The sequence below is a fragment of the Cavia porcellus genome, unplaced genomic scaffold (genome assembly GCF_034190915.1).
Source record: "Cavia porcellus strain 051 isolate PalLab524CR breed Dunkin Hartley unplaced genomic scaffold, mCavPor4.1 scaffold_18, whole genome shotgun sequence".
Lineage (NCBI taxonomy): Eukaryota > Metazoa > Chordata > Mammalia > Rodentia > Caviidae > Cavia > Cavia porcellus.
The window spans coordinates 41,284,844-41,312,797 of record NW_026947501.1 but is presented as its reverse complement, the minus strand read 5'-3'; the positions used below and the strand labels follow the sequence as shown (position 1 = coordinate 41,312,797).

General features: G+C 38.0%; 1 long non-coding RNA gene and 1 gene segment (V, D, J or C); one reads left to right on the top strand and one right to left on the bottom strand.

Moving 5' to 3' along the window:
* LOC134471504 (uncharacterized) lies at positions 1–27,869 on the bottom strand. The gene is made up of 3 exons (XR_010040954.1): positions 27,592–27,869; positions 1,549–1,676; positions 1–1,322 (listed from the first exon to the last, which is right to left on the bottom strand). It is a non-coding gene; the product is annotated as an uncharacterized LOC134471504 (long non-coding RNA).
* LOC101788644 (immunoglobulin kappa variable 4-1-like) lies at positions 16,721–22,992 on the top strand. The segment is given in 2 exon segments: positions 16,721–16,823; positions 22,499–22,992. Coding segments are annotated over 2 exon segments (444 nt in total).
* Positions 27,870–27,954: the final 85 nt, after the last annotated feature.

Here is a 27,954-nt window from a genome sequence, read left to right as displayed (position 1 = left end):
ATGTAGAACTACAATCAACTATACAAACATTGGCATTCAACCAATAAAAAACTCCAAAATATAGACGAAAAACAGACACACGGAGACACAGAAACACACACACATACACACACGTAAAACCTACCAAGGCTGGAGAGAGCCTTTGATGACCTGAGAACTCAGGCAGGTCACCACTATTTGCCCCACTAAATCCCTGTTTCCCAGCAGAGATTCTGTGTAGGCTCTCCTATTTGGCTGACAACCTCACTGGTCCCCTGTGGTCAGGCTGGAGTTGTTAATTCCACCCTTGTGTGCATTGCGATGACTTTTCTCAATCCCTTTGCTCCTTCTTGCTAGCTTTCAATTTGGTCAAGAAATCAATGGTTTTGTGGATTGACAGGAAATAATTTTTATAGATCATTTGCTGGACTGTTTTATCCATTCCTAGTAACTGCCTCTTTCTCTTACAAAGCCTCAGACAACTGTCTATGCTGCTTCCAGAAAAATAGCACAAAGGGCCGTGGTATGGCCCTTTGCATATAGTAATAAACTCCAGCATCCTCAGCTTCCCCAGGCTGATACTGCATGTGAAATCTGTTCCTTATCTACTACAACTGAATCTATCCGAATCCCTAAAGTTAAATATTCTTATAAATCATGCATGTGGAGGGTTCCTTGGCTCCTGTGCAAGGCATGAATAGATGCTTTCATTACTGCGTACAAGGCTCAGACTCGACCTGCAGAGCATGGATGTCCAATCTCCAATGGTGACGGACTGGGATCCTATTTTTTGGGTAATCTCACTATTCCTAGTGTATCCAAAAATTTTTGCTTTTGCACGTTTCAAACTCAATTTATTTTTATTTTAAAATATAAAGGGAAAATATTCAGTGTTGATGTTGGTGACAGCTTTTTAACCAGAAAGGGCCCTCTAGAATATTTGTAGATAAAAGTCCCCAAATTTGAAGTGAATGCTTCACTAGATGCCAAGCCTTCCTCTTTCTGGCATCTCCCTTGTACTCACTGATCTAAATATCACACGCCTACCCTGGAGAACATCTGTAGCCCTCACATGTGGATGGAATAGACACGAGCAATGGAAAATCCCCAGAATTCCCCATCTCTTCTTCCTCTTCTTCTTCTTCTTCTTCTTCTTCTTCTTCTTCTTCTTCTGCTTCTGCTTCTGCTTCTGCTTCTGCTTCTTCTTATTCTTCCTCTTCTTCCTCTTCTTCCTCTTCTTATTCTTCTCCTTCATCTGTCCCTGTTCTTATCAGATGTCCACAGTGTTAGCAGCCCAGGAGCCGAGCAAAGAGCCTCACTTTGAGAAGTTAAACTGAAGCATCCTGATCAGTCAAGCAAAGTAAGTGGTCAGTCATTGTTTCAAACTGACAAGGGAGGACCCCCCCCCCCCGCCCAGACACTATGCAAATGCCCTAATGAGTGAAAAGAGGTAAGAGATGGGTCGGAGGCCTCTTATGTGAGCTGAGTGAGGTCCAGCATTCTGCATGCTAGAGCAGACAATAAGAAAAATGCCCACATTTTCTATAGCAGCAGGCAGAAGGCACTCACTGTGGAAATGGGAGATACAGCGCACTCTGCCTGGCCCCTAAAGGTGATTCCAGATACCAGTCCATGTGTTGTATTTGCAGGTCAGTCTGTGTGAGCGGAGAGCTCACACTATTTGGATTTTTCCCTTCCTAGGAAAAAAAAGAAACAGCTGTTATCTCACAAGTATTGATCTTCTGAGCCTTATATGGTTAATATTATGGTATGGAACTAGCAAACAGTTTCTGGTACTCCCGTTACCAAGTGCAGTAGAAGCCTGTTAGATACATGCTGGGTGTACTCTTTAACTGGAACTTGTGAATAAACACTGAAGTGAAAGGGGGTTGGCAGGGGCAGAAGTTTTGTTTTTTTCATCCCCCAAGAATTACTCCTTAGGTAAGAGCACATGAAATTTCTAGCAATTAGTTTTGTCAACTGGTAAGTATCCTGTCATATGTCTCACTCTCTCTCCTTATCAGATTCATCAAAATACTTTGACGTGAACAATTTCCTGGAGTTCATTGCACAAAAGTGCTAACGATAGTGTTACATTCACTTTATTTTCCTGAAAAACATAGAAAAATTCTTTTTCTATATACACATTATTTTAATTGATATTGGGCAATAAGAGTCCTGAGTTCACAGAGACAATGGAGATTCCATAGTTTACCAGAGCCTGAATAAGTCAAGTGTTTAACATTTCAGGTCAACGTTTGTGTATGACTGCCATTTTCCGGGGTCTCTATCCAAGGTGGGTATTAAGGAAAGAATATTGGTTCAGATCTGCTCAGGGAGTTTCACTGTAGACCTCAGGGCCACAGTGCTAGGAGAAGATATGCCTGTGTTTTTTGTAGTTCAGATTTTTATCAACATTTTCTATGATTGCTCAGGGAATCAACACACAGTATACACTGTGGCAACCTGATTTATGGAAGAAAAAGTAAGTGGTAATCTGTCACATTTTCCTTAATTATGATTAAAAGCATAATAAAATGTCGATTTTTTAATTTTGTGAGTCTTCATGGTCTAAATAAAGAAGCGGTCATGTTTACATGATTTTTTAGATGTTGAAATCCTTATTCCACATCTGCTTACTTTGAGTAACTGCTAATAAATGAAATGAAATTGATACTCATAAAAGCAGCAATAAAGATAGAAAATTTAGGCTACAATGTGAACAAAACAGTAACTTGTTAAGATTAAATTTAAGCAGATGTACTCATCTTTCATAAATTTGTCCTTGAATCTGAGAAACTTCCTTAAATCATATGCTATTTTTCCTCTTTCATATTATAGTATAGTATCTGAGGAGTCCATAGTGAAAATTGAGTTGAATTATGAGGTTAATATTTTATGCACCCAAAAATATATTGCAGAAAGTGATCTACTGAAGAACATAAATAGTCAAGGCAAAGATTAAATGGAAAAATTAAAATATGTTTTTGGTTGTCAATAATAGCTTTGGTTTTTTTGAAATCAGTTTAACAATATGTGTTTAACATGTAGCCTTGAGATGCTAATTGCATCCAAACATTAATGTTTTCTTAACCTTTTTAGTATCCTGTGCTTTGCATGCAATATGTGTGCTATATATTGTTTGTTAAATACATATTTAAATTATTGAGTAGGTCTGGACAGAAGTTTTGCTCTTTGTTATTTCTATTATATTTTATTCATACTTAATTTTTTTTTGGTTATAGAACATCGGAAATCTGTGGTGTTGGGATGCCCTGGCCCTTGAAATATAATTTGCATCAGTCTGCACTCCTAAAAATGGGGAAAAATGGGAAAAGTATTCCTTTTCCCCACAGCCCTGCCAGTATTTGTTATTGACTGATTTCTTGATTATAGCCATCTTTTGAAGGAAAACAAAATGCTCAAAAACAAAGAGCAACTGGGATACGGAAAGAAGAAAAGAAAAGACTTTATGTGTTATGGGGCATCTTGGTTACTTTTCTCTTGTTGCTGGAACAAAATACGGACTCTCAAAACTAGGGAAGGAAAGGTTTATGTAGCTTTCAGCTTTTGGAGGATTCAGTCCATACTCAGCTGGCTCCAAGGCTCAGAGTTGTGGCTGAGTGTCAACTGTTCATGGTGCCCACAAAGAGCAAGAACAAAATTGCAGGAAATAGAAAACACCTCTTCCTTCTCTTCCTTTTACTGTATTCTAGTTACATGGCTCTGATTGGGTGCAACTATCACAGTGCTAAGCTCAGAGCTACAGAATGCACAATCACAAATGCTAGGCTTTGCTGCCTCCTTAACTTCATGAGGCTTTGGAAGGACACCCAGACACAAACAATCATAGTAGTTCTACATACACAAAAGTGTGTGTGTGTGTGTGTGTATATATATATATATATATATATATATATATATATATATCTGTGTGTGTGTATATAAGTGTGTGTGTGTATATATATATATATACATATATAAGATAGACAAATATACTTCTAATCTGTGTAAGTTCATCAGATACAACAGTTTCCTTTTTCATTGTTTAATTGCTTGATCATTTTTATGACAAAAATCTTAATGTCTGAAGAACTTCCTTTAAAATAATAATGTGAAATGTATTAACTGGTGTTAGTTTTGTACTATATTTTAAAATTATGTATCACTTTTATCCTTGTTTTTAAATTAAAAAATGAAAGAAAAGACAATGTAAGTTTCTTGAGAATTTTCTGTGGTCTTGCCCTTCATGAGAGATATTTTCCCTTGGACACCTCATCTGTAAAGGCTATCTTACATTGATTTCAAAGCAAATAAATCCTAAACCATGTATTCTGGGAGAAAATATCATTGGTGGTGTTAGTCTGTACTCATTATTTTCCAAATAGATCTTGTGTTTTTCTCTCTCCATTTCTCAACTTGCTTGGAGCCTTATTTTTAGTTCCTAGTTCTGTCAAGGACAAGTTGCAATTTATCTTTGGCTCACAATTCTGATCTTGAGGTTATGTTAAGGTCCAGGAATCAAGAATGAATTCTCAGCCTGTCTTATAGATGTCCACTCACACATAGGCTGGAAACTGGATCACAAGTGATTCCTGTGTTCTGCAGTAGCTTCAGAATGTATATGGCTTTGGATTTCAGAGATACTTTTACAAGCAAAGTGGAAAAATAGTCCCTAAATGTTATCATCTTTTTGTGTTTACCTGTCTTTTCTTCATCTCTTTTCTCCCTTAGTTCTCCAATGATTCATCCATCTCCTTCTTGTCTTTTTTGTCTTTGATTTTCTAGTGTGTTTTAGGGTTTCAAAAGTGCTGTTAATACAAGGCAGCAAGCCTGTAATTTTTGTAAAACAATCCATTTAAATGTATTTTTCTGATTTAAAACTAAGGCCTTTTGTGATGGCATCAATGGTTTTACAATACTAGAGCTTCTCAATTCTGCATTCTTTCTGATCTCTCAAACACTTGTTCTGCAGTAGCATTTTTGGATCTTAATTTAACCAATTGTGTTCACAGCCCAAGACCCCTGCAATTTGCTTCCTTATTTGCTGATTTTTTTTTTTTTTGCATAGGTCTCTAACTCAGTTGAGCTTGTTGAGCTGAACAGATTTTATATATATTTGAGATGATTTCTTACCAACATTGCACCAGACTGGACAACAAGATGTTGTCCCAGACCCAAATCCTCCTGGGTCTGGTGCTTTGGGTCTCTGGAGAGAAATAGTAAATTTCTACCATCTGCTAACCATGACATCTTTGTGTAGTTGAAAATAATTTTAAGAAGCAGTGGAAAAGGATGACTATTTCTAATAATACAAATACATGCTAATTCATAATTCTGTTCAAGAGAATATTTTAAATGTTAAATTGATTTATTTATATGAGATAAATCTTGTATGTTTATGTATATATGATCACTATTCATTACTGATTGCAGATGTCTGCAGTGACATTGTGATGACCTAGTCTACAGCCTTCCTTGCAGTGTCTGCAGGAGAGAGAACCACCATCAACTGTAATGTCAGCCAGAGTCTTCTTTATTATGGTTACAATTACTTATCCTGGTACCAGAAGGCACCAGGACAATCTCCCAAACTGTTCCTCTAAGAGGCATCCAACAGGGAATCTGGGATCCAGACTGGTTCAGTGGCAGTGTGTCTCACTCCCATTTCATTCTCACCATTAGCAGCATGCAGGCTGAAGATGTTGCAACTTACTACTGTCAGCAGTTATGAATTTCCTCCCATAGTGATTCAGCCTTGAACATAAACTCCCTTTCAGTGTCTCCCCAACTGCTTACTCCCCATGTGGCCCATGACTTGAATACTTCCTCCAGCTGACTGACAGACTGCGTCTTCACTGATGCATGAGGAAGTCTGCAGGGCTGAGCAGAAGATAAAGGGGTTCCTGTTCTAGACACTTTATTGGAGGAATATTCAGTCAAGGTATTTTCACCACTTTTGTATTGTTTTATCATAATTTAGAAACTAAAGCACTGCATGAGAAATTAATTACTTTATAGTTGCATCGGTTAAAATCAATCTCCAGAATCCAGTTCTGAAATCAGCAGATTGTCAGCTGCTTTGCATTTGTAAGCTGTAGGACAGAATCTCTTTCTAGCCTTCCTGTACCTTGAGCTCCTTTCATTCCTTGATTGCTGGCCTTTTTCTAAATCTCCAGAGTGAGCAGCATTTCACTGCTCTTATGCTTGTTCCACAGTGACATTCCTCTCTAAATATGCCCATTTGATTTTCAAATACAAACACCAACAAAGTGTACTGATTTATAATGATGAATATAATTTTTAAATGTTTTTTTAAGTTGGAAGAGAATAAAACAAAAGAGAACAAAACAGATCAGAGTAGAATAATGCAAGCAGCACAGCACTTCACAACAAGACAAGCAGGCATCAACAGTAGCTACCTTAATGTCTCTTTTCTTTGACATAGTTGAGCATACCTTCACACGTAACAACACCAAACATAACAAAATATTATAAAACCACTCATAGCAATGAAAGCATTACATTACTTCAAAACCAAATAACAGGAAATGAACTATAATGCTTCATTTTTCTCAAAAATTTGTTTATATCATCACAAATAAAATCAAAACATGACAGGATAGCAATCAAAACAGAAAAAAAAAAAAAAAGAAAAGCATGGTACGACTTCAAAACAAGATGCTAGTAAATCAGTGATGGCTGCCAAAATGTCTCAGTTTCTTCAAAATAGCTGTTCATAAGATCACATATAATAAAATCAAACAGGGCTGGTGATTTAGCTCAGCAGCTTAAGCACCTGACTGGCAAACACAAGCTCATCAGTTCAGTTTCAGGCACAAAAATTTTTTAAAAATCCAAAACAATAAAATCAATCAAATCAATGAATGAAAGCATTATAAGGCTTCAAAGCAATATAAGAGGAAACCATGATTACCATAAAATATCCCATTATATTTAAAATAGCTGCCACTATCATCTGCCAGCATAAAATCTAACAACACAAGATAGAACAAAGCCAAACATAACAAAATTGTGTAAACAACGCAAGAGGTCAAGATAAGAGAATAAGAAATGGACAGTAGTTTCCACCTTTCCCTACCAGGTGTTTACTCCCTTTTGCTCTTATATTAATTATTTTGCTTTTGGATCCCATTAACTCTTTCTGTTTCTTATACTAAGGTTCATGTGTATGAGTTAAACCAGAAAATCAAGCTGGATTGGATGATTCAGAAACATCCTCTGAAGGAGTCACATGTCAGTTACCACATGGAGTGTTTTACAGGCAACAGCTGAACACTTGTATGCATAGGTAGAACCACACACACACACACACACACACACACACACACACACTCACACACACGAACTTCAGAACAATGTACAAAGGATGCAGCTCTCAGGATCTTCTAGGGACCTTAGAGCTAGAGCAGGTCTCCCATTTCTGTCAATGGCAGGTTGCAAACAAGTTTCCAGCAGGGATTATGCTGCAGCCTCTGCTCTTTGCTCAACCAAGTTTACTGTGCTCAGCATTCTGTGTTCTGTGTGCTGTCATGTCTAAATTCTACGCAGCTTTTCCCCCATCGCAGGCAAACTCACTGGCGCACTGTTGTCTGGCATGAGGGGATGACGCCACCCTTCTGTGTCACAATGATGACTTTTCTCTGCCACTTTACTTCTTGCTGGCTTGCAATGTGGTTTGGAAATAAATTGTTTTTATGCCCTAGTGTGAAGTAATCTTTCTAGACACAGAGCTGGACTGTGTTCTCCAGTCTCAGTGATTGCTCATCCAGTTTGGCCATCTTTAGGGTCTCTCTCCAGCTTGAAAATTTAGTGTGAATTAGTGTTTTTCACAAAGAGCTCTTGTGCATGTACTACAGTAGCACTAGAGGGTTGCAGGACTGAACTTTTGTGGGTGCAGAGCTCAGCTCACTGTAAGGTGCTGGGAGAGTGCTTATTCTCTCAGGGCTTTACATCATTTTCTCCACATCAGACTCCACTTGTCACAGTCATTGTAAATTCCTGTGGCTCTGTCTCACAGATTTTTCAGCGCTTAGTTTGGGATCTGTAAGCATAATGTTACCCTTTGTGTCTGTTCTTGGGAATACACTGGTCCTATCACCATCACTGCTGTCTTCTTTTCTGTGGATTTCAATTGGCTTAGTGCCCTGATCTGAAATAGCAAGCCTGTGTGACCAGCTTACCCAGTAACATGTCTCCAGGAGGGAAGAGAGTTAGGACAGTAACGATCTGGGCGATGGCTTCTCCTCTGGGCAGCAGTCATTCAGGAGTCTCTGATAAGTCCCTGCAGTCAGTCACCTTGTGTTACTAGTTTCTGCAGAGCACATTTCTTTTTAAAGAACAGAATGCTCTGTAATATTTCAGCATAGAGAATTTTCCTTTTCCTTGCCCAATTATGGGGTCATTTACACTGAGATCTTTGTTGTTTTCCTGGAGATAAAACTCAGAACATTAGGGTTTTCCATGACTGATGATGTAATAAGCAAAAAGTACAGGATTAATACAAATACAATAGACCTTTTACAACATTTTCTTTTTATTCATTATTTCTACTAAAGTCATTTTGCATATATGTGCTTTCATTTATATTCCAACTTTAATAACACCCCAAGGATTTGCAAAGAAATCACCCTCACTGTCCTCTTTCTTTTCACCTGTGCAAAGGTCCTCCGTTAGTCATAGACTCTTCACACTGAGTCTTATCAACTGACCTTGCAGAAATTGAGTCATCTCGGTTTTCTTCCATGTTTGCCATGCCAAGGCCTTTGCAAGAGACAAGGTCATTAATGGGTTGGTAGGTAGCTCATGCATCAGAGAAAACTTATAGTTAAAACTTGTAGCTCTCCATGCACCAAAATCTCTCTATTACAAAAATTTTGGACAATTGTCTTTGCTGTTCCCCAGACAAATTGTACATAAGTGCTGTGGTACCCCCAAGCAGAGAGGTCTTATTGGGACCCTAACCCTGAAGGTGGCACTTGTACACCTCACAAGCAGTAACAAACTCTAGCATCCTCAGCTTCCACCTTGTTGATTCTGAGTGTGAAATCTGACCCTGAGTCACAGCTACTGAACCTGAGTCCCAAATGTTAAAAATTCTATAAATCCCATGCTGTGGAGGGTGGACTGGCTTGTACATAAAAGACAAATAGATGCTTCCCTCACTATTTAGGATGTTCTGCCTTGACTTGCAGGAGATGGAGGTTGAGTCTCCAATGTGGAAGGAATGAGAGTGTACATCTGGGTCATAGGATTTTCTCAGTGTATCCAAAAATAATGAAGGAGAAAGGCTACTTCATTTTTATATTTTCACATTTTTGTTATTAAAGCTAAATTATAATATGGACTTTAATATATAAAGGAAAATGTTCAGTGGAGCCAGGTTTGCAATCACACAGGGCCCTCTAGAAACATTTGCAGATATCAGCCACTGATTTTGACATGCCAGCCTTCACTAGACATGAGGCCCTTGATCTCTATGGCATTTCACTCACTATCACTGATCTAAATCTCACACACTCATCCTGGAGAACAATATCTGCATCCCTCCCATGTAGATGGATCAGATGTGAGCAATGCTGGATCCAGAGCTCATCCTCTCACCCCATTCTCCTTCTTCATTTCTCCCTGTTCTTAGCAGCGGGCCAGAGGGTTAGCAGCTCAGGAGCTGAGCAGAGAGCCTCATTTTGAGAATTTAAACTGTAGAATTTTGATCAGTCAAGCAATGAGTGCAGTGCTATTGTTTTGAACTGGCAAGGGAAGACCATCCCGGGGTGGGGGGTACTTACTAGGCAAGTACCCTGATGGGTGAAGCATGTGGTAAGAGGCAAGAGCATGTCGGAGGCCTCTGATGTGAACCAAGTGAGGTACAACATTTTCCATGTTTGGAGGAATGCCAATACTAACGAAGCCCTCATTTTCCTCAGCAGTGGGCTGAAGAGCCACAGTGTGAAAGTGGCATCTGTAGGCGAGCTGCAGTGTACCCTGCCCTGCCTCTGAATGTGGTTTCAGAGTTCAGTCCACGTGGTGTGTATGCAGGTCAGTCTGTGGGAGCGGGAAGGCCACATTACTTGGATTCCTCCCTGCACAGGAAGGGAATGAAAGTGTTCCTAACTCATGAGGATTGATCTTCTGAGTCATTTATGACTAATATTACAATTATATAAGAAACAACTTCTGGCATCTGCTGTTACCAAGGTCAGTAGAGAATATTAGAAACATGATAAGTGTAGTCTTTTCCTGATCCTTGTGATTTATACCAAAATGAAACTCAAGTGAAAAGAGCTTGGCAGGGGCAAAAGTTCTATCTTTTCCATCCAGAGAGAATTATTTCCTAGGTAAGAGAACATAAAATCTCCAAAATTAGGTTTTACACTGGTGAGTATCCTGTCATAGTCATCTCTTTCTCTCCATACCAGATTCATCAAAACATTTTGAAGGCACGAATTTCCTGGCGATCAGTGCACTAATAAACTAGGGATAATTTTGCTTTCATCTTATTTTTCTGTGAAACATAGAACATTTTTTCTCTACTATCACATTCTTTACATGGATGTTGGGTGAACAGAGTCATGAGTGCACAGAGTAGGAGAAGATTCCATGCATTGCCTTAGCTGGACTCAGTTGTGTTTCAGGACAGCATGCACCTGGGGCTGACATTTTCTGTGCTTTATCTAAGGTGGTCACTATGGAAAAGGTGCCCTGTCAGAGCTGCTCAGGCACTTTTGTTGCGGACTTCTGGACACCAATGCTGGGAGAAGATTAAAGGGTGACGTTTTCAGTTCAAAATTTTATCATGCTCTTTGATAGCTCAATTACTTAGCACACCCTGTATGAATTGTGGAAATTCAGTTCGTGGCAAAAGAAGTAAAAGGTATTGTAATGTTTCCTTTAATGAAAAAAAAAAAAAAAAAAACAAAAACAAAAACAATGTTGGATTGGCTATTTTCTCAGTATGCATATGAGATGCACCCATGATTACTTGATTTTTCGTGGGTCTATTGTCTCATTCTCTATCTGCTTAAATTCGATAATTAATAATAAATGTAATGAAGGAAAGTTATGCTCATTAAAGCAGTAACAAAGTCAAATTATAAATTTAAACAAAGATGTAGAGAAAATAAAACTTTTAAGACTGGATTAGGGTACATTTACTCATCTTTCACATTCTTGTCACTGGATATGAGGACCTTTCTTAATCCATGTGCTATTTTTCTCTTTAATATTAGGGGATCTGAGTAATTCTAAGTGACGATTGAATGGAATATGAGTTTAATGCTTTAATATCCCAAATTGCATAAAAGTATTTATTCAAAACCAAATAAAATTTCAGTTCAAACTGGTCAAATGAAAAACATAAAATACATTTTGTTGTCAATAACAGGTCTGGCTTAATGTAAAGTTTTGATATCTGTTTAGCAATGTGTTTTACATAATATTCTCTGAGATGCCAATTATATAGAGTTGCCCAATCTTTTATATGCATTTCATTTTCCTGCATTTTGCATGCTATATTTATCTTATAAACTGTTAAATTTGCTTTCACAATTTTGGAATCTAACATCTGGGAAGAACTTTTGCTCTCCATAATTTCTATTATTTTGTGTACATAGTTAAATTTTATTTTTGTTTTAGAATGTGAGACATCTCTGGCTTTTGGTTTACTGGACATTGAAAAATACATGGTAATTTTCTTGCAAATTTAGAATGTTCTTGACTTCTAGGAGAGAGGTTTTCCCTTCGGCACCTCATCTGTAAGGCTTCCTTACACTGATTTCTAAGAGGAAAAATCCTGAACCAGGTATGTATTCTTTTTTTTTTTTTTTTTTTTTTTTGCCGGTGCCGGTACTGGGGATCGAACTCAGGATCGCTTGCTTGCAAGGCAGGTGCTTATGCCGCTGAGCTAAATCCCCAGCCCCTGAGAAAATATTCTTAAAGTGTTGGCTTTTAGGCATGGATTTCCTGAGAGACCTTGTTTTGTTCTCTTTCCATTTCTCAGCTTACTTAAAGCCTTGTTTTTGGTTCCCAGTTGGGGGAAGGACAGGGTGATGTTTCCTGCTGGTTCACAGTTCTGATCCTCATGTTACATTGGGGTCCCAAAGGATGCACAGAATGAAATCTCAGCCAGTTGTAACTGCCCACCCATGCATTAGTTGTAAACTGGATCTCACATGTTTCCTGTGTTCTTTGATATCTTCAGGGTAAAGGTGGCTTTGTATTTCATAGATTTTTTTTTTTCAAAGAAAGAAAAAGATTGCCTTAGAAACTGGCAGCTTTTTGTGTTTCCAATTCTTGTCTTCATTCTTTTCCTCCCTTGATTCGTTCTCTACCATTCCCAATTCTCTCTGCTGTCTTTTTGGTCCTCGTTGATCTAGTGTGTTATAGTATTTCACAAGTGGTGTTAATATAAGGCATCCAGCCTGTGATTTCTTTAAAGCTAAAAGTTTTAAATACATAAAGAGCAGGGGGCAGTGTGATTCAGGTGAGTTTGAGATCAGTGGAGATTGACAACACAATGGCCCTGGGAGCTCTGCAGGGTGATGCCTTTGTCTTCTAACTTGGTATGGATGTGAACACATAGCTATGCCTTTGCCACATATTATAGAAAAAGGCATCCACAAAGATACTTATGCTGCATGGAAATTTTTGCAACCCAATGAGTAAATTCCAATCTACAACCTCCAGTGTAACTCACAACCAGAATAAAGATACAACCAAGACATGTTTACAGCTGTGGAGGGCCATGGTGTACTGAATCTGGTCCAGATGGGGGTTCATGGATGTGGTCTTCAAACCAGCATGTAAACCAGTAATGATTAATTCATGAAGAAGGGAGTGGCGGAGGATATGATGGTAACATGAGTGATGTAGGTAGCCAGAAAGTACCCCTGCAATATGTAAAGAGAGAGTGTGCAGAAACGGGAATCTATACAGCAAAATTGAGGTAAAGTTTAACATTAAGGGGACAGGTGCTATGTTTCTGATGTGGAAACTTTTTTTTTTGTTTTCCTTGGAAAGTCACAGCCTCTTTTCTTGCAGCTGGAACCCAATGACATTCTCCAAGATGCACTGGTTTACCTAAAAGTGTCTCAAGTTTATTCTCCTTTATGGTACAGCTGTACTCTATTGTGTGAAAAAAAAAACATATTTTCTTTATCCATTAATCTGCTAAACAGCATAAGGGCTGTTTATAAGATTGAGCTATCATGGTCTATCACTTACATAAGTGTGTATATTTTGCTGAGATGCAAAACTGAGCATTGCTAAGGCATTTGCTCTATTATCGCACTGCGGTCCACTTTTAGATGGAGACACAGGCAAAGAAACAAGGCTGTTGGTTGGCTCCAAATATTCCTCATCAGCATCTCAGCCATCCTTGTTTACATTGCCTAGAGCCAATTGAAAGAAAAATGAGATACTTAGACAGCTCTGTACATATCAACACATGGACTAGGACTTAAATACTATTATTACATATATATAATATAATTATTTTACAATTCTCATCTGGATAGACTCTCCTTCTCATTCTCTGCTGGTGGTTTCTCCTCATTTTCTGACTCTTGTGTATTGGAGTTCAGTGCCAGTTCACAGCCTTATTTCAGCCATTTGTAATCATTGACTTTTGATTGCATCCTGTAACCCTTGGTGCCTGATGCTCTGACTATTTCTCTGAGCTCCAGAATCACACATATGCCAGAGCCACCACTTAGGTGTCTGGTGACATGCCAAAGTTCTAAAATACTCCAATTTAGTTCTGATTTGTAGTGCCCACAACTTGCTTTTTTTTTCTGCTTTTCCATCTAAGAAGAAGACTTTGCAAATTTTCTGGTGGTTCAGATCTAAATGCATAGCAGGTGTCTTTGATTCTACTGTCTCTCAGCTCATGTCCAATATGGGACCAAAGCTTACTTGTTTGCTCTTTTCACTATAACCACAGTCTGCCCATCTTTCTCTACAGTAGGCAATGAATTAAAGTCCTCTGGGAGGGAAGCACATTGTGGTTTCATAGAGCTGTCAGTCAATGTTAAGCTGGGCTTTTCCATATTTGATTTGGAGGTTGTTCCAAAAGCCAACTGCCATATATATTAACTGCCCCTGTATGAAAATGTTCATTGCCTCTTCCACATTACATGCTGGGGATAATGGTAGAATTGGTCGAGGATCTTCAATAAAAAGAAGAAAGAGACTTAAAATTCACTAACTGTCATGAGGGTGGGCAGGAGGTAGGGAGTGCACTGTTTAATTCTGGAACTATTAGTTTTCAATCTGTTTGTGTTTTAATTTTACCTCAGCAAGAATGTTATAAAAATTTCCTTTAAAATAACTGAAAGTCAACAGAAACAATGAAAAATTACCATTTCTATTCTTGCAAAAATCTTAAGATTAATGTGCCTTTAAGAGGAATTCAAGATTTCAATGCTTTCATGTTTTTTTTTTCCTGATTTATATGGTGTTCTCGTCACATATTCTGCTTCAAAGTATATTTTCACTTTGTAAAATACTTTTGTAGTTTTCTATAGCCCAAGACACCCATATGTAGGTCCATATTTTACTTTACCTTGCCATATCTCTTTATTTTCTTTGTATTTTTGTGTAACACTATTGACCGCAAACGTAGAAGCTTCATGTACAATTTTTTTTTTTCCTTTCACACTCTGTGAAGAATGTGGAAAGCTTCAAGTTGGTTCAGAATGGCTGGAGCTGGCTCAAGATTTTCTTTCCATTGTGGTCACACTGTGTCACACTCATCCAAAGACTTCACTGGTGGCTTTCAAGATGAGCCACTCGTTGGGGAAGTTAATTTTGCTGGTGAATTTTGGCACAGAACATCACCTTTTCTCTGTGAATCTCTTCCTTGTACTGCCCAAGTGTTGTCACTAGGAGGCACACGGCTTCCTCCAACCTAATTATACTAACCAGAGCAATCAGAAGCCAGAATTACCCATACCCTAAATATGAACTTCCTGAAAAATAAATTAGGAAAATAATAAGATTTGCATGGTTTCAAGGAAAACTGAGTGCTTAGAAATTAGTAAAAGATCAGCATAATGAAAATTATGGTATTCTGGAAAAGGAGATAGAAAAATGCATTGCAACATCAGAAATTAAACGTTATTTCCTGTTTCTGGGCAATCAAAATCAATGTTGTCAAATTTGCTATGATATTAAAGCAGATATACAGATTTAATATAATACCAATCAAAATATTAACAGCATTCCTTAAAATACTGGGGAAAACCTAAATTTTCTGTGGAACAAGAAGAGATTCAAAATAGCAATTTCAATTCTGCTCAACAAGAATAAAACAGGAAGTACCATAATCTCAGACTTTATGATATACGCAGGAACAACCCTTAACACATTCATTCATCTAATCCTTCAGAATGAGGTGAATGACATTGGCTGATGGAAAGAGAGTCACGTTAACAAATGGAATTTGGAAAACTGGTTATAGCCATGAGAAATCTAAACCAACACTACATTCACCACCAAGTAGTAAAATATTATAAAAGAACCAAAAACCTGCATTTATAAACATGAAACACATAATCTTCTGGATGATAACATAGGTAAAAATTTGAAGAACACAAGCATAAATAGACTTTTTGAATAGACACTTGGTTGTAAAATAAACAACACCAAGAGACAACAAACTAAATTGTATCAAGTTAAAATGCTTCTATGCAGTTAAAGAAGCAGCTGGAAGAGGGAAAGACCAGGTGTAGAATGGGAAGAAACCTTTGCCGTGTGCTCATCAGGAAGAAGACTAATACTGACAATATGTGAATTACTTTAAGAAACAGACCTCCTTAATAAAAGTTAGTCAAAAAAGGGTAAGTGAAAGGGATATAATTTTTAGAAAAACAAACAGATAATACACACATATGACTGACCCTGAGAAAAATATGAACTAAAAGACTGAGATCTCATCTTTTTTCCAGAAAGAATGGCTGCTATGTAAAAATCAAATAATACTAAATATTGGTGAGGATGTGGGGTAAAAGTGAACTGTTCTAGTTTGTTGCTGGAAATGTAGATGAACACAACTAGTATGGAAGTCTGTAAAGAGATTCTGCAAAAAAACTAAAAAGAGAAATTCGGCTTGACCCTGCCCTTCCTGTTCTAGTTACCTACCAAAAAGAATTGAAGACATCACATTACAGTGGGCCATGCATATACATGATTATAGCAACGCAAGTGCTAAGCATTAAATTTTGAAAGCAGCTTGTGTGTCCATCAACAGATGAATGGATTAAAAGATGTGGCATTTGTGCACAGTGGAGTAGTACTGGACTAGAAAAAAGATTGAATCATTTGCAAGAAAATGAATGCATCTTGAGACCACTTGTTAGGTGAAATAAATCAGATACACAATAGCAAATATCATATTGTTTCCCTTCTATTTGAAATCCAGAATATAAATAGATTCAATAGCAAAATAAGACAGATAATATGAAATGAGATAAATCCTCTGCCAATTGATAAGGAAACTAGAGATAATGGGAAGAGGAGAAAAAGGAGGGCAAGAGACAGTCAAAAAATAATTCAGATGGGTTAAGAATATGTGCCCATTCCTCATCGTACTTATAAATATTTATAGTAAGTTTACGTTAATAAACCTAACAAATAAAAATCCAAGTTTAGAACTAAAAACTCCAACAAAAGGTTTAACATTCTAGCCCATGAAAATGCACATTTTCTTTCTTAATGAGGCCTGATGACCCCAGTGGATAGGGGAGTGTTAGTGCCAGGTGAAGGTGATAACAGGAAGCAGGAAAGGATGGCAACCTTCTCAGTGGGCAGCTGTGACTCTGTCTCAGGTACCCTCTGGCTTCTCTTATCTAAAGTATCCCTATTAGCATTTTTCACATCATGATGCTGCAGGCGGTAGTCTTTAAATTTTGCTGTCTTTATAATTTTACTTCTGCAGGTTTTAAATTCTGCGATGTATTGTTACAACTTTTGATGACCTAGTGAGTCAATCATGAAAGGATTTAAGTAATATTTTTCTTTGGTTACCATTCTTGGTGTTTTCAAATCTTCATCTGCTTCATCTGTTCTCTCTGGAGAACTTATGATGGTCTCTGGCTGTGTGAAAGTAGTGAGCATATGTTCTTCCTGCTCTTCTTTATAGTACCTTTGAAGTCTCATTTTTCTGTGTACAGATTATTGTATTGAAAGTTATTTTTCATTATTTCAAGACAGTTTTCTGCTTTCTCTCTAGGTTTACGTACCTCCTGACTGCCCTTTTTTCCTTCCTCCCTTCTTTCCTTCATTTATTCTTTCTTTATGCCTTTTCTTTCTTCTTTCCTATTCTCCTTGCTCTTTCCCTTCTGTCTCTCTATTTTTCTTTGCCTGTTTTGTATTCCTTACTTTCTTATTTCTTTCTTCCTCTCCCTCTTCCTGTTTTCTTTCTTTCTTTCTTTCTTTCTTTCTCTCTCTCTCTTTCATGTATTCTCTCTTTTTTCCATCCATTTTATTATTTTCTCTCTCTCTCTGAGTCCTTTCTCTTGTTTCTCTATGTTATGTAATTTCATTAGTATTATTAAATTAAGAAGGCTAGGCCATCCTTTTTATGCACATTGCATCCATTTAAATTATTTTTAACTTAGCATAGACTCTTTAATAAATCCACTGACTTTTAGTAACAGAGTTTCTAAGTTGACTGTAAAGCTTGTAAATTGAGTGTGGCATATTTTTCAGTCACACAACTGCACTTCATGTGGTAGTATTACTTTTTGTTCCCTAATACATGTCAGGTAATTTTACAGTCCAATATCCATTCAACTTTCTTCTCTTTGCTCGTTTTGCATGGGCCCTTGAAGGTCCAGGTCACCTGCCCAGACTTTGCAAACCAGGACTTTGCAGTAAGAAAGAAATTGCTTCAGGGGGCAGGATAAGCAAGGTGGTTTCTGAAACGGAAGTCTACCTAGCCCTGTTACTGTGGAGATCTGATGAGAAATTAAATAGACAAATGTCTTCAGTGTAAGACCTGTGTGGTACAAAAATAGTCTTAAGATATTGTTATGGATTAAGAATTGGTGGTCTGCCTAATTACAGCTGGATTACATCAGCATGGCACTGAGTGAAGATGCTTCATCTGAGGAAAATTGCCAGCATAAATAGGTAGTGAAGGAAAAGGAGGATGTTGAGACATTAATGTATTATTGTCCTGAGGTATTGTGGGTTCTTCAGTGAGTTGCTGTTTGATCTGATGGTTCTCTTGAAGAAGCTGTGGTCCTCACATCGAGCATTTCTTCCTGGCTCCAGAGGGGAAGAAGTGTGAAGCTTGCTCTCCAGGATGAACTCATCATGCTGGCTTCCTGGCATGTACCTGACCGTGCTTGTTGACGGAGGAGTTTGGGGCCTCCATGTCACTGAGGATGGCTGTGTACCCCTGGTCTTTGTTGTGAGTGTGACTTCTCAACTCCAGCATAGAACCTTCATCCCACCATCACAGCTCCTTCACCCTGCTGGCATGGACTTTCTGCCTTCCAACTCTGAACTTTGGGCCTTCCCAGTACGAATCCATAAAAGAAAGTGGCATGTGTCCTTCTTGTGGGCTCTGCACGAAAGTTGGACTTGAGGAAAGCATTGTCATGAGCTCTGGGTTTTAATCTGGACTCATGTAGGATATCACTGTGGGATTTAGGCCCCTGACTAAAATATTCTATGTCTTTGATGTTGCAGATAGATTTCCTGCATTTTCTTGTATTAACTCCTGGTGACCATAATAAAACAATATTATAACCTCCATGTCCTGATTCTAACAGTTCTGTGCAAAACCCCTGACTACAACAGATATCACAGGATAAAATCTATTGCCACTAAGGACCTAATTATGTGCCAACTATTAATAACGATTTAAAATGAAATTTACATGACAGACTGCAATGTGTTTATGATAATTTGTTTGCATTTGGGTGTGTGGTGGTAGGCAATGGATGATCCTTCTGTATTTTTGATTCACTGGTCTATGGAGATATCATGGTAAAGTAGAATCCAGGTTCTGTGACTGCACCTTTAGGTGAGACCATTGCCATTAGGCCCAGTGAGAATCTTGTTTGGAGCAAAGACAACAGCATCCACCCAGGTATCTCAGGTCTATGACCAGGTCAGTGGCAGTGGAACTGTGTAGACTTCAATAAAACCATAAACAACCTCCAAACAGAAGATGTAAACAATTGTTGCTGTCAGCAATATTATAACGACCCCTTTCACAGTGCTTCGGACTCCTACATGAACTTCCTCAGGCTATGGGCCAATGAGCCTTGCTGCACCAACTGCTTGCACCGGAATTATTAGTTCTGCAATTTGCAAGGAAATATTTTCTCCAGGGAACACTATTGAAATTCCCTGTTTGACGACTTGGAAAGAGGCCAAGCAAGTATTTTAGGCCCCTTATATGAGCCAAGCAATATAAACTATATTCCGTGTTAGAAGGAAAACAAAAGAGACATACTCCATGTTGTCTGAAAAATGGATTGAAAAGATCTTAGTCTGAAAGTCTGGACCTGTGTAGGAACCACAGTGCATGTGACCTTCCTGCCTGAGAGATCCTAGGATACACATGTATTCATCCAGATCAGTAGCTGGAAGAATAAAAGACAGCACACTTGGCTCTTTCCCTGCTAATGAAAGAAAGGAACACGTCCCACTTCACACGTGCTGATCATAAGAGTTTTTTAACTTTAAAATGATTGAGTGGAGTTATTTAAGAGCCTCTGCCATCTGCAGTTACCAACAAAGTATAAGAATGTTAGAAACCAGTGGTAGATATAATATGTTCCCCAGATCTAATGCTTCCATATACAAGTACATTCAAGTCAAAGGAATTGAGCTGTAGAAAAATCTATCCTTTCCTTGTAGGGAGTAAATATAAACTTCCTGGTAACTATTTTTTTTTAACTAATGCATTCTTATACTTATTTCTGTCTCCACATATCAGATTAATCAAAAACTTTTCTGAAGACTAGAACTCCTTTCACACTGCACAGAATGAGCAAAGGATAATTTTATGTTCATGTTGTTCTGAATCAATATGGAGAACACTTCTCAAATTTTCTCTTTCTCCTCACATATCTTTTGCTACCACCACCATCAGTCCACAGAGTGAAAGGGGATACCATACAGAAGAGGCAGGAAAGCCAAGCCTTTGCATGTCTCAGGATAATCTGGACCTCTGCCTGACTTTCTCCTAGGCCACTTCCAAGATGCTCACTGTGGGAAAGTGTGCTGGGTCAGAGCTGCTGAGCAACTTTCATTCAAGACTTCTTGCCTCCCATGCTGTGAGAGGATAATCTTCTGTTGTTTTCAGGCTATAAAATGTGTAATATTTGTATCATATTTCAAGTAGTGTAATGTATTTACGGTGTATTGTGGTCATTTGTGTAATGTGGTTTGTCTGAAAATGAGGAACTAAGTGTTATGATTCATTACCAATAAAAGATTATGACTATTTTTAACTTATGTGTGCATATGTCCTCTAAACACTGAGAATGTGAGGAACAAGTGTCGGCTCCAGTTCTCTCCTGGTTCTAGTGAGTTGACTAAATAAGAACAGTGAAGTCAGTAGAACTTGGCAGCTGGAAACCTTTTCTTCCTCCACAGAGAGGCGAATGTTTACACTTTTATTGTACTGGATGTTGACTTCTCCATCTGGTTATCTTGAACAATCACTAATAATTGAAGTGAAAAGAAATAAAATTTGAGCTTCTCCAAGCAGAAACAAAGGCAAGTTATGAACTGAAACAAAGAGCTAAAGGATATGCCCACTTGTTAGGGCAAAATGTAGACAGTTTCACTCATTCTTTGTTTTCATGCCCTTGGAAATTATGAACATCTTCAACTCAAACCAAAGCTCTGTCTCATATGATGCTATCTTAGTAATCTTACGCAAATTTTGAATCTGATTAGGAGAATTAATTTTAATAATATTTTGTATACAAAAAAATAAAAAGTAATTAAAGTACAAGGCGAGAGCAAATTGATTCAGTGGAAAAATTAAAATCTTTAGTGGTCAAAAGTATTTCTGTCTTGATGTTAAATCTCCAAGATCAGTTAAGAAATTTTATTACAGGTGAGTTACAATGACATTTCAGTTGTAGCAAGTGGGTTAAACTTTTTAAAAATTTTCTAGCATTTTGTGCTATACCTATATTATTATACTTTATTTTGGATTTCAATATATTAATAACTTTTAATAAAAATGTTTCCATGATTGATAGTCTAACACCTACAACATATTCTTTGGCTTATATTTCATTCCTACTAAAATTATCTTTTTTATGTGTGTTCTATTTACTGTAGAAAAAGTATTTGTAATATTTCTTAGGGAATTAGAATGTTAATGTCTTCCTTCAGGAGGTTGTCAGCTGGGTTCCTAATTGTCAGAAACGTCATCTTAATTTCATGATAGTTAATTTCTCTGTTCTCTAAACTAGGTGTTTTGGGAGTAAATACTTTGGCAGTGTTGCTTGGCAGTCATTAATTTTCAATAAAATTTTATCTTGTTTTTATCTCTTTCTCCATTTTTCAATTTATGTGGCTCCTTCTGCTCATTTCCAAGTAGCTTTTGGAAAACAGTTGTCTGAGTCTTCTTGATTCACACTTCCACGCAGTACTTCTGGCCCTCAAGCTTAGATCTCCTGGCTCTGTGTCTCATGCATGGTAAGACCCTGGAGCCCAGCCATATCCTGTTTTCCTCAGTGTCACCATAAATGTGGCTCTGGAAAATGGACATCGTGTTGGTCATAGAAAATGTGAGTTTGTTTAGACGTAGAGGGATTTTTTAATGTTTCTTTTTTTTTCTTCTGCCTTTCTTCCATGTCCTTTGTTGTACTTTTTTTTATTCTTGTTTTTAATAGCATATTTTATTGTGTAACTCATTGTGTTGATGTGAAGTTTCTAGGCTACTTTCCCTGTATATGCAAAGTCCATTTGAATGTTTTTGTATATTTGAGATTAAAGTCCTTACTTAGGCCATCTAATGGTTTGTAACTTTATAACTTTTGAATTAAGTACCAAGTTTTCATGGCTACCCAAGTACAATTTCCATGCAGGTATTTTCGACTTTTGATTTAATCAGTTACTTTCATAAGTCAATACTCATGCAGTTTGCTTCCTTAATTACAGATGAATTTTCATAGGCTCCTCCAGGGCCAGCCCAATTTCTCAGACTTTATAAACGGGGCCTTTGCAAGGAGATTTGAGCAGGGTGTCAGAGGGTGCAAGATGAGGTCAAAGATACAGGTCATTGCATGTCTATTCTTCTGGATCTCTGGTGAGAAACTGGACAGTTCCAAAATCACTTATAATAATATCTCTATAGAGTTAAATTATAATTTTAAAATGCAATGAAAAATAATATGACCCAAGTATGTGCTAATTTATAATAGTAGCAGTGTCTACATTTTAAAGGTTTCATTTCAATAATTATAAGATAAAACATGGGTGTATGTGTTTGTTTATAAGCACTATGTATTCCTGGTTGCAGGTGTTTGCGGTGACATTGTGATGACCCAGTCACCAGCCTCCCTGGCAGTTTCTGCTGGAGAGAGTGCCACCATCCGCTGCAAGTCCAACCAGAGTCTTCTATACAGTGGTAATAACAAGAAATTTTTAAGCTGGTACCAGCAGAAACAAGGACAACCTCCTAAACTGCTCATCTACTATGCATCCACCCGGGTATCTGGGGTCCCAGATAGTTTCAGTGGCAGTGGATCTGGCATGCATTTCACTCTCACCATCAGCAGGATGCAGGATAAAGACTTTGCAGAATATTACTGCCAGCAGGGTATTACTACTCCTTCCACAGTGATTCAGCCTCGAACATAAAGCTCCTCTCAGGGTCTCCCCGGCTGCTTGCACTTCATCTGGCCCAGGGTTGAACACTTTCTCCTGCTCCCTGAGAGACTGTATCAGAGGAAGACTGCAGAGCTGAGTAGAAGATAAAGAGAATCCAGGTCTCCTCGATTCTTTATTATAAGAAAATACAGCCTAGATGTTTGTATTAAATTTATACTATTTTATAATAATTTACCAACTCAAGGAATTGAAATGCGAAATTCCTTACTTTATAGTTGTGTAGGATAATATCCATCACCAGACTCCAGGGATGAATTCAACATATTTTCTGGTGCTTTCAATCAGTATGCTACAGCATAATATCTCTCCGTCTTTCCTATATCTTGAGTTCCTTTCATTCTTTGACTGGTGGCCATTTCCTTCATCTCCAGAGCGAGCAGAATTTCATTTCTCTGATGCTTGTTCCATAGTGACATTTCTCTCTGAATATCCCTTCTGCTTTTCAAATATGAACATAAAGAAAATGTACTGACTTGCAATGATAAATATAATTTCATATTTAATGTCACTAACATTCAATCTTCACATGAATTATCATTTTTTTATATTTTGGTATTTTTTGGAAATAGGTTTTAAATATGCAGTTCAAACTGGCTTTGAACTCATTTTATTTCATTTTATGTTATTTAAAGAAACAATAAACAAAACAAAAAGGGTAGAAATCATACATAATTTCTAAGAACATATAAACAGTAAGAAATCACTAGTTGATAATACATATTATTCTCTTACAAATAGTTGTTCAAGTTACAAAAGTGAAGCATACAAAGTGCACACTCAAACAGTGAGAATGCAAACAGATCTGTTCAACTACCCAACAAAAATTTAAAGTCCAGACTGGCTTTGAAGTTGCAGGGAGCTGTGCTTTACTCTTTGGAATAACCAGAAATTCTTTACAAGAATGTTCGTTCAAATATTGCAGAGTCTTACTGAATTCCATCTACTATTTTTGTGTTCTTTAAACTTGCTGAACATCTTTTTAGTTAAAAACACTCTTCTTATGTAAATATTTTTTGAGTTTAATGAACATTTTATGCATTTTGTTCTTTGATCTCTTAAGATACATGAACATTTGGTTTCTGAGTTCTTCCCTAGAGAAACTTTTCCACTTTATTGTCTGCCAGCTGTTTGTCATTATAAAATATTTAAGTACCTGTTTGATTTATTTTTCATTATTCCTGTGCTTTTCTTTGAGAGTTGTAGGTTAGTTGGTCTAGAAAGATCTGCTGCTAGAGATCCCTAACACTGTAATGCAAGCATAGGACAGTTACTGGCAATATTGACTTGCCAAGAACAAATCATATATAGGTATATAATGCTGAGCTAGTTTAGAAAGTTTTCTACTCTTCCAGTAATCCACGGACTACATTAGTTTTCTATCTTTGCTGAGACAAAGTACCTGACATCCAAAATTAAGCAAGGAAAGTTTTATTTATTTCAGAGTTTGTGGAGTTTTCAGTGTGTAACCAGCTGGCTCCACAGCAAAGTGGCACATGACAGAGGGCAAGAGTGAATGGCTACAGAACACTGCACAAGCAACAACAGCAAAAGGGGAGGAGCATGGAGAGCAGACTCTTTCCCTTATATTGTGTGTAGGCCACACCCACTAGGGTGTAACACTGACACCCTTAATCCCAGCATTGGGCCACAAGTCATTCACAAAGACAAGGAAGCCCAACTCCTGGCCACGTGAAGCTTTTTAGGGACATCTAGACGCAAATTATAACATTCCACCACTGCCTCCCAAAGATTCATGCACATGCTTTATGAAAAACATGTTTCTTCTTTCCAAGAGATGCTAAAACCGTAACATTTTAGCTTTACTTAAAGACCCAAATCCAAAGTCTCCCCTGAGATTTAAGGCCAACTCTTAACTGTGAAACCTTGTATAAATGAAAATTAAGCACTTCCAAAGTTCAAAGGCAGAAGGTAAAATTTTCCATTACAAAAGGTAGAAACAAAAGGATACAAAGGATTGAAACCTAAGGAAGACCAAAACCCAGCAGGGCAAACACTAAATCCTTGTGGTACATTGTGAGCTCCAAAAATCTCATGTAACTCCTCTATGCATTTCCCATCTTGGTAGCTCCTGTGACTTCCCTCTTAGTCCTTCTGTCCACAGACCTTGTAGCTTTGCTTAGATAGTCTGCTCTCCTGGCTTTTCCAAACTTCTGGAGTCTTCACCACACATTTGGCTTCACACTCACTGTTTTACTCCTGCCCTTCACACCACACTGCCTGGCCTCCAGGCCTTCTGCAATTGGAGAGGAAGCCTTTTCAACCTGTGAATTCTTGTGTTCTGTATGCAGCTAAAACCAGCACCATGTAGATGATACTGTGATCTGTTGCTAGTTGCAGCAGTAGCTAGGCTTTCTGGTTTCCTGGCTGTACGAATCAGGTGATCAGATCAATGTGCACTCTGAACCTGATGCTGAGAAACAGATTCTCCACACCACTGCCATTCTGGAACCTGGTGCAACTGTAACTATTCTGAAACCTCATTGGCCTCTGTTGTTATTCTGGAACTTGGTGATTTGCAGATTTCTCCTCAAAGCAAAGTCTTTCACTTTTGCAGTTTTGTGACTGCATAGCATGGAGACTCACTGTTGCTTGTGATACTTTAAGGTTATCTTTTATATTCACCTGTCCCTTCTCAACTTTAGAGATCCCAGCTTCATCTTTTAGTTTACCACTTTACTGGACCATATTTCTTGGTCCTTACAGTGTTTTAAATCATCTTGCTGGGCTCTTTGCCTTTGATTTGCAACATTAATCTGGCTAAAAGCTATGAAAAATGGCCATGTCTCAGCTCAACACTAGACTGCCCTGAAATTTCTTTTGCCAGATTAGTTAGTCCACTCCTCTTAATCTCAAAGGCAATGTCTCTGAACATGGGAAAAATGCAGACAAACTTTCTGCCAAGCCATAACACATGTGATCTGAAGTCCCACAATCAGTATAATTCTCCTTCCCAGTAGAAATGTCCTGAGCCTGGTCTTTATTGCTTTTTGGTTTTCTGACCTCTGACCAGAATCACACATCCAAAACAGCCTAAGCCAGTCAAGTTCTATCCTTTTCATTGAGATTTTCAAAGCTGTCTAAACTCTTCCTGCATACCCTTCTCAATAACTTTCGAACCTCATGACCAGATACAGACACAGCAACAACCATACACCTCTGGTACCAAATTCTGTCTTGGTAACTTTTCTCTTATTACTGGGACAAAATACCTGACACTCAAAATTAAGGAATGAAAGGTTCATTTAACTAACACTTTGTGAAGTTTTGAATCCCAAATCAACTGGCTTTGGGCAAAGTGACACATGGCAGAGGGCAACACTACATGGTACACAAAACAGCACAAGTAACAACAGCAAAATGAGAGAAGCACCGAGAGACTCTGACTCTTTCTGTCCCTTATATTGTGTGTAGGCCACTCCCATTTGGGTGTAACCCAGACACCCATAAACCCAGCATTAGACTATGAGTCTTTCCCAAACACTAGAAGCTTGCAGCAAGACCACATAAGGTTTTGGGGAGTATTCAGATTTGCACCATATCACACAAGAACACAAAAAATCGGGAATGCCACACAGTAGTTTCTAAGATACAAGCTAAAAGAGAATTTAAAAATAAATCAAAGAAGAAAAATCGATAAGAGTAAAAATAAATGAAGTCCAACAGAAGAGAGAAATCAGTGTTTTATGATATTATTTCTGTAGGCATAAAATTGTGGAGAGAAGGAAGGGTTTTGATAGGATACACACAAGAGTAAAAGAAAAAGAGGAGAGGTAGTGATTTATAGGTAGAAAAGTAGTGCAGTCTGTATGAATATTCTATCCAGCTCATATACTAGAAGCGAACCTATGTTAAAAGATTTAGCTAACAAATTTTGGTGGAGATCTGAAGAGCTTAATGTAAAACATTGTAGAAAACAATATTTAAAACTCATTTACAGTGGTTTATAAACATAGTACCCTCACATATATTCCAAAATAGAAAAAAATCAGAAAGGTTAAATTTTAAAAATGGCTTCTACATTTAAAAAAGTCTGGGAAGGGTAAGGATAGTGTGAGTGTGTGAGGGGAAAAGAAGCTGGCAAGAGAATGGGTGGTGGGAGAGACCAAACTGGATCCGGAAAGAGGATACAGCGCAATGAGCACAATTCCTTACCCAACAAACACTATTTCAGCAGCACTATAAAGCAACCCTTGGTGCAGAGGATCTGAATGTATTGTGCTAAAATACTATAGAAACTCTGTCACTCACTCTTAGTGGTTTGTGTATAAAGCACAGAGACAGGTGCAAAGAGAGGCAAAAAATAAGTACAAAATACAAGACAGAAAATCTGACAGACAGGAGAAGGTGTGAGGGGGAAAGTTATCCAGGTAAGGAGAGGATGAGAATGGAGTTTGGAGGTGAGAAATGAGATGTGGAGACAGAATCCAAACATTAATCAAAAAAAATATCAAACAAGATTGGATAATATCCGGAAATACTCTGTGAAGGAGGCACACGTGAGTTACTGCATGGAGAGCTTTCCTAGCAACATTAGAACACTTGTACACAAATGTAGAACAACAAATGCAAATATATGAACTCCTGGCATTAAACCAAAAACAGTCACAAAATGATGGAAAAAGTCTCATGAACACACACAGACACACACACAGACATACACTGACACATACACAGACACACACAAATACACAGCAGAGAAACCTGAAGTGGATGCAGTCCTCGGGAGCCTCTGTTGACCTCAGAGCTCAGGCAGGTTTCCCTTTTCTCCCTCTGAAAGGCTGCCAGCAAGATTACAGCTGAGATTCTGGTGCAGGCTCTGCTGTTTGCTCCACCTACTTTACCCTGGTCAGCCTTCTGTGCTCTGTGCTCCAGTCAGTTCTGTGCAGCCTGTCTCCCGTGGATGGCAACTTCACGGGTCCCCTGTGATCTCACAGGAGTTGCTGAATCCAACCTCATGAGCCACTCTGATGAGTGTTCTGTGTCCCTTTACTTCTTCTTGCTGACTTTCAACTTGGCCAGGAAATGAATGGTTTCTATTGCCTGGCAGGAAATGATCTCTATGAA